General features: G+C 43.4%; 1 protein-coding gene across 1 annotated transcript in view; it reads left to right on the top strand.

The window, feature by feature from the left end:
* Positions 1-6,891, top strand: part of LOC310800359 (proton myo-inositol cotransporter-like) — a gene marked incomplete at its 3' end in the record, with an annotated part of 22,539 nt that extends 15,648 nt beyond the window's left edge. Inside the window, exons 8-11 of the mRNA XM_083662961.1 lie at positions 2,778-2,903; positions 4,853-4,971; positions 6,209-6,361; positions 6,665-6,891. Of these exons, the coding sequence (XP_083519087.1) occupies positions 2,778-2,903; positions 4,853-4,971; positions 6,209-6,361; positions 6,665-6,891 (625 nt within the window). The remainder of the gene's footprint in view (positions 1-2,777; positions 2,904-4,852; positions 4,972-6,208; positions 6,362-6,664) is intronic.
* Positions 6,892-8,217: the final 1,326 nt, after the last annotated feature.

Here is an 8,217-nt window from a genome sequence, read left to right as displayed (position 1 = left end):
TAACTCTACCTGCACACTGTATGTGTAAGATAACTCTACCTGCACACTGTATGTGTAAGATAACTCTACCTGCACACTGTATGTGTAAGATAACTCTACCTGCACACTGTATGTGTAAGATAACTCTACCTGCACACTGTATGTGTAAGATAACTCTACCTGCACACTGTATGTGTAAGATAACTCTACCTACACACTGTATGTGTAAGATAACTCTACCTGCACACTGTATGTGTAAGATAACTCTACCTGCACACTGTATGTGTAAGATAACTCTACCTGCACACTGTATGTGTAAGATAACTCTACCTGCACACTGTATGTGTAAGATAACTCTACCTGCACACTGTATGTGTAAGATAACTCTACCTGCACACTGTATGTGTAAGATAACTCTACCTGCACACTGTATGTGTAAGATAACTCTACCTGCACACTGTATGTGTAAGATAACTCTACCTGCACACTGTATGTGTAAGATAACTCTACCTACACACTGTATGTGTAAGATAACTCTACCTGCACACTGTATGTGTAATATAACTCTACCTGCACACTGTATGTGTAAGATAACTCTACCTGCACACTGTATGTGTAAGATAACTCTACCTGCACACTGTATGAGTAAGATAACTCTACCTGCACACTGTATGTGTAATATAACTCTACCTGCACACTGTATGTGTAAGATAACTCTACCTGCACACTGTATGTGTAAGATAACTCTACCTGCACACTGTATGTGTAATATAACTCTACCTGCACACTGTATGTGTAATATAACTCTACCTGCACACTGTATGTGTAAGATAACTCTACCTGCACACTGTATGTGTAAGATAACTCTACCTGCACACTGTATGTGTAAGATAACTCTACCTGCACACTGTATGTGTAAGATAACTCTACCTGCACACTGTATGATAACTCTACCTACACACTGTATGGGTAAGATAACTCTACCTGCATACTGTAAGATAAATCTACCTGCACACTGTATGTGTAAGATAACTCTACCTGCACACTGTATGTGTAAGATAACTCTACCTACACACTGTATGGGTAAGATAACTCTACCTGCATACTGTAAGATAACTCTACCTGCACACTGTATGTGTAAGATAACTCTACCTGCATACTGTAAGATAACTCTACCTGCACACTGTATGTGTAAGATAACTCTACCTGCACACTGTAAGATAACTCTACCTGCACACTGTATGTGTAAGATAACTCTACCTGCACACTGTATGTGTAAGATAACTCTACCTGCACACTGTATGTGTAAGATAACTCTACCTGCACACTGTATGTGTAAGATAACTCTACCTGCACACTGTAAGATAACTCTACCTACACACTGTATGTGTAAGATAACTCTACCTGCACACTGTATGTGTAAGATAACTCTACCTACACACTGTATGTGTAAGATAACTCTACCTGCACACTGTATGTGTAAGATAACTCTACCTGCACACTGTATGTGTAAGATAACTCTACCTGCACACTGTAAGATAACTCTACCTGCACACTGTATGTGTAAGATAACTCTACCTGCACACTGTAAGATAACTCTACCTGCACACTGTATGGGTAAGATAACTCTACCTACAAACTGTATGGGTAAGATTACACAAATACATATTCTGAATAATAATTAGAATCACTTTAAGGATTCTGTGTGGAACATTTTATCATCAAGAAATCATTTTGAGACATTGGTGCATAAACACTGAAAACAAGTGAGACCGTCGCTGCATTTTACATCACGAGCCACCGGGGTGGATTTCACAGGAAATGAACAGGAGGAAGGGAAAGTGGCGACATCCTGTTTGAGGCAGGAAGCAGCTGGGTTTAGGGGAAACGTGGCCTCGATTTGGAGAAACGCAGAAATGCTACATGGAACACCATTCATAGCAATAGTATAAGACATTGACAGGGATTGTGTTGTGTCCTCCAGGTCCTGTGAGCACTACATGTTATAACAGGGATTGTGTTGTGTCCTCCAGGTCCTGTGAGCACTACATGTTATAACACAGGGGTTGTGTTGTGTCCTCCAGGTCATGTGATCACTACATGTTATAACACAGGGGTTGTCTTGTGTCCTCCAGGTCCTGTGATCACTACATGTTATAACACAGGGGTTGTGTTGTGTCCTCCAGGTCCTGTGATCACTACATGTTATAACACAGGGATTGTGTTGTGTCCTCCAGGTCCTGTGATCACTACATGTTATAACACAGGGATTGTGTTGTGTCCTCCAGGTCCTGTGATCACTACATGTTATAACACAGGGGTTGTGTTGTGTCCTCCAGGTCCTGTGAGCGCTACATGTTATAACACAGGGGTTGTGTTGTGTCCTCCAGGTCCTTTGATCACTACATGTTATAACACAGGGATTGTGTTGTGTCCTCCAGGTCCTGTGAGTGCTACATGTTATAACACAGGGGTTGTGTTGTGTCCTCCAGGTCCTGTGATCACTACATGTTATAACACAGGGGTTGTGTTGTGTCCTCCAGGTCCTGTGATCACTACATGTTATAACACAGGGGTTGTGTTGTGTCCTCCAGGTCCTGTGATCACTACATGTTATAACACAGGGGTTGTGTTGTGTCCTCCAGGTCCTGTGATCACTACATGTTATAACACAGGGATTGTGTTGTGTCCTCCAGGTCCTGTGATCACTACATGTTATAACACAGGGGTTGTGTTGTGTCCTCCAGGTCCTGTGATCACTACATGTTATAACACAGGGATTGTGTTGTGTCCTCCAGGTCCTGTGAGCGCTGCATGTTGGATCCCGCCTGTGGATTTTGTTATCGTCAGAACGGCACCAGAGTGTACGACTCCTCCTGCATCCCTGTCAATCAAGCGTCCACGGAGCACGCTGCCTGGGGCAGGTCGGACACTGATGCTCTGCACGTGTGTGTGTGTGCAGTGGCGGACTGCATAATCGGGCATGTCGGGCAAATGCCCGGTGGCCTGGCCTGGCCTGGCCTGGCCTGCCAAAAAAAAAAAAATTTTTTTTTTTTTTTTTTTTGCAGGCCAGGCCAGGCCACTCACTGAACAGCAGGCCAGGCGCCGCCTACTGGTTTACTAGTGGTTTTATTACTTTATTCAGGTTTAAAGTGGGTGCATCTCATTGTAAAATTGGACATGGCCCAAATTGGGCTTCAAACGGCCCAAATCGGGCTTCAAACAGCCCAAATCTGACTTTAAACGACCCAAATCTGGCTTCAAACAGCCCAAATTGGGCTTCAAACGCCCCAAATTGAGCTTCAAACGCCCCAAATTTTTCGCCGCCGCCCTTCGGACGCCGGCACGCACGTCGGCCCGTATCGGCCTGGCCTGCTTGGTATCTAATGCCCGGCCTGAATTATGATCCCAGTCCGCCCCTGTGTGTGTGTGTGTGTGTGTGTGTGTGTGTGTGTGTGTGTGTGTGTGTGTGTGTGTGTGTGTGTGTGTGTGTGTGTGTGTGTGTGTGTGTGTGTGTGTGTGTGTGTGTGTGCGTGCGTGCGTGCGTGCGTGCGTGCGTGCGTGCGTGCGTGTGTGTGTGACTCAGAGGGAGACCGAAAGTTGAGATCATAAATAGGGATGTAACGATAACCGGTTTGAATGATAACGTGATAAAATTCCTTACGATAACCATACCATTTCAAATTTTCAAACGCGCAGCCTTGGAGAAATTATTTCAGTGAGTGTATCAATCCTTTTTGGGTCTGAGTTTTCAATATAAAACTTGGTGAAATGATTTCTGTCAGTGTATTACCGTAAATTCCGGACTATAAGGCGCACCTTCAAAGTTGACTATTTTTTTCTTATATAAGCCGCACCGGACTATAAGCCGCGGGTGTTTTAATGGTATTTTTTTTTTTTTTTTTTTTGTGTTTTAATGTTTAATTACCATATGTAATGCTCCCATTTATTAACATTTCAACAAAACAACATAACACAACACCACCTGTGTTGTTATTTACAGTGCACACAGTGTCATACAGTGTCATACAGTGTCATACAGTGTGGTGAAAAGAGGGCAAGAGAGGAAATTAAAACAGAAGTGGCTTTATAGTTAGAAAGAGTGCTAAAAAAGAGAGATTTTATTTATTTATTTTTTATTTTTTTGAAAAAATCCATAGATAAGCCGCACCGTTATATAAGCCGCAGGGGCCAAAAAAGGCCAAAAAACGGGAAAAAAGGTGCGGCTTATAGTCCGGAATTTACGGTAGTCCTTTTTGAACATTTTCAGCACATTTTAGCAAACCGTGATAATACAGATCACCGTAATAATTTTGGTCGCTATAATCGTGATATGAAATGTTCATATCGTTCCATCTCTAATCATAAATCGTATAAGAAGCAACCACTGTAACCATGCCACTCATTGTTTTGTAGACTCCCGTATTGAAGCCTTGAGTTTGCCATTTTGACCACCACCATCTAAGATACACACTCTCCATACAGTATACAGTGAGCTACACTCGTCCAGTTAGTTAGTACTGGGGGAAACGCTACAGCCGTCCAAAGTCACCAAAAACACACATTTCTAACAGCGCCAAAAAGCTCTTTGTACATGTGATTCGGGTACTCCTCACGCGATGAACTAATAATCCATAGTTACGTGAAACGTCATTTTCATAGTAAATCTGTATGGAGAGTGACGGTAAAGGTATTGTGTATCTTGGTTATGTGTGGGCGATATGGAAGATGGACAAAACTCCCCCCCAAAAGTTTGGCGTCTCCCTTTAATTTTCAGTCCTAGTCTGAGTCAGTCATAGCATGATGTTGTAGAGCTAAAGGATTATGGGAAGTGTAGTTTTCATGTTGTTCCTTGCACTTGTGTTTCATCCAGGTGTTCCAACCAGAGCGAGGCGGCTAACAGCCCACTCTGGGCCTACGACTACTGTCCCACGTCCTACTCATGGGTCGTCCTGCTGGGCCTCATCCTCTACCTCGCCTTCTTTGCCCCAGGTTTGACTTTCTCTTGTTCACTCTATCCAACAGTCTGCCACGCTTCCCTCTATCTAAAAATGTAGGGTCAGTGACCTCATCAGTGACCTCATCAATGATGTCACAAGTAACAATATGCTGACTTTTTTCCTCCGAATTCTGACTTTAATCTGAGAAGTTTGACTTCACCCCCCGCAGAATTCTGACATTAAAATCTGAATTCTGACTCTAATCTCAGAATTCAGACACCCCCCCCCCCCAGAATTTTTAAACTCAGAATTCAAACTTTTTCCCAGATCTGACTTTATTCTCAGAATTCTGATCAACTCAGAACACAAAATACCTTTGAATTCCAGGTGACCCCACTTAGGGCCGTGACCCCGAGGTTGGGAAACACTGTTAGAGATATATATATATATATATTTTTTTTATTTAACCAGGTTTGTCCCATTGAGATCAAAGATCTCTTTTACAAGAGAGACCTGGCCAGGAAACAGCAGCAACACAAAGTTACAACCAACAAACACATAAACACATACAATTGAAAAACATTAAAATGATCAAATAAAACATTTGCATACAGACAGCCTGTTCTCAAGAGATTTTACCATAGCCTTAAAACCATTTAAGGTTACTAACTATTAAGTTTAAGATCAGACTGCAGACTGTTCCATGCGGTGGGTGCAGAGAACCTAAAAGCTTTCTTCCCCAATTCAGTTCGGACTTTGGGAACAGAAAATTGTAGAGTGTCCTGAGAACGAAGATTGTAATTCCCACATTTGAAGCTTAAAAGTGACGACAGGTAGGTAGGAACTTTGCCAATAATGGCTTTGTAAATTAAGACATACCAATGACTGAGGCGGCGTGTACATAAAGCAGGCCAATTCACTTTTGAATACAATGCACAATGATGAGTAAGAGATCCACAGTTTGTAATGAACCTCAAAGCCCCATGATACACACTGTCCAGCATGTGGAGACACTGAGCAGTGGCATTCATATATAGCACATCGCCATAGTCAAGAACAGGTAGAAAGGTAGACTCCACCAGTTTTTTCTTCACAAAAAAAGAAAAGCAAGACTTGTTTCTAAAGTAAAATCCTAATAAAACTTTCAGCTTCTTTGAAGCATACTGAATATGCGCCTTAAAAGACAATATTTACATTAAAGACCACCTGAACCAATCACATACCTGGGTATTCAGTGCACCTATTTAATAACTAGTGTGTGTGTGTGTGTGCGTGCGTGCGTGTGGCAGGTATGGGTCCCATGCCGTGGACGGTGAACTCTGAGATCTACCCTCTGTGGGCCCGCAGCACCAGCAACGCCTGCTCAGCCAGCGTCAACTGGACCTTCAACGTCCTGGTGTCCCTGACCTTCCTACACATCGCTCAGTATCTGACTTATTATGGTGAGAGAGCTCCATCAGTAGCTGAGATGATGCTCAATTGCCATCTACATTTACACTTACGAGTTAAAACGATGCTTTTATCCAGAGCGCTTTACAGTGTGAGAGCCTTGCTCTATAGGACATATGGAGTACTGCAGGGATGATGTATTTTTGTAGGCTTTATCCAAAAATGTGAATGTGGGTTCAGCATGATACTCTTCACAAACATGAATCACTTTTATGCCTTTTGAAGGGTTTTCTAAAAATCGCATTTAAATAAACCACATTTACATTCCAAAAGTCACATGGTCCTGTCCTCCTCAGGGGCGTTCTTCCTGTACGCAGGCCTGGTGGGGCTGGGCCTGCTCTTCGTCCTGTGCTGCCTCCCGGAGACCCAGGGCCTCCAGCTGGAGGAGATGGAGAACCTGTTTGCCGGGCCGCTCTGCTCCTGGGGAGCCTCCTCGCACCACGACACTCGCCACATCCAATACATCCGGGTAAAAGGCAGCGGCCGCCACCTCCCTGACGATGACACCTCTGATGTAGAGTAGACTGACACCTCTGATGTAGAGTAGACTGACACCTCTGATGTAGAGTAGACTGACACCTCTGATGTAGGCCCAATTCCAATCCGCCCCCTAAAGACTCAAGCCCTGAACCCTCAGTCCCTCTAATGGCCGCCATCTGAAAGTGGTTGAGTCATCAAGTGTGGAAGGGATCCACATTGGATAAATGGGAGGATTGGGACAGCAGAGCCCTTTGCACTTGACAAGATGATGTTGACTCTGGCAGGTTTGGGGCTCGCTATATATTGTTTATTGTCAAGACGCTTTGAGGGATATACTCCCTGATGAGTCTGTTCTCATCCAGGCTCTGGCTCTACAGAGTGGACAACAGGTAATTTAAAAATAAATGTAGCCTACTGCAAAATCTGCAATCTGCAACATGTGTAATTATAATAAAAAATAAGCATAATAATGACATGTCACCCAACATTATACACAATGTCAATACTGTACAATACAGATTGGGTAAAACTATTTCTCATTCATCAAAAAAGTTGTGGATTGCAATTGTAATAGAAATGATCGATGATTATTCTAGGATTGTGTAAAATAACTACTTGCATTCCTCTGATATATTTTTGTCTAATCTGAAATCCCTATTAATGTAATGTTTCATTGTCAATTAAGGCATTCCAGCGCACTCGCAAACACCGCGTTCCTTTCGCGCGTGTGTTCTTTTATTTTTTTGACAGATATTTGCAGCCTTCCCCGTTTTATACGTCACAACGCTATGCATTGTGGGCAATTCCCTTTCCGTAAGTGGCCACAGCTGCTCCCTTACGGTAAGGGGGCAGAAAGGGCTCACTCCGAGCCCTCGTTCACTTTGCGATTTCACCGTGGGACATTTCTAAGCCCTCACTCCCTTCACGTGAACGCGCCTCTAAGGGCTTGAGGCAGTAAGGGGGCGGATTGGAATTGGGCCGTAGAGTAGACTGACACCTCTGATGTAGAGTAGACTGACACCTCTGATGTAGACTGACACCTCTGATGTAGAATAGACTGACACCTCTGATGTAGACTGTCACCTCTTATGTAGAATAGACTGACACCTCTGATGTAGAGTAGACTGACACCTCTGGTGTAGACTGACACCTCTGATGTAGAATAGACTGACACCTCTGATGTAGAGTAGACTGTCACCTCTGATGTAGAATAGACTGACACCTCTGATGTAGACTGTCACCTCTGATGTAGAATAGACTGACACCTCTGATGTAGACTGTCACCTCTTATGTAGAATAGACTGACACCTCTGATGTAGAGTAGACTGACACCTCTGGTGTAGACTGACACCTCTGATGTAGAATAGAC

The sequence above is a fragment of the Poromitra crassiceps genome (assembly GCF_964638095.1).
Source record: "Poromitra crassiceps genome assembly, chromosome: 30".
NCBI lineage: Eukaryota > Metazoa > Chordata > Actinopteri > Beryciformes > Melamphaidae > Poromitra > Poromitra crassiceps.
Note: the sequence above shows the minus strand (reverse complement) of the source record. Positions and strands in the feature narration are given on the sequence as shown.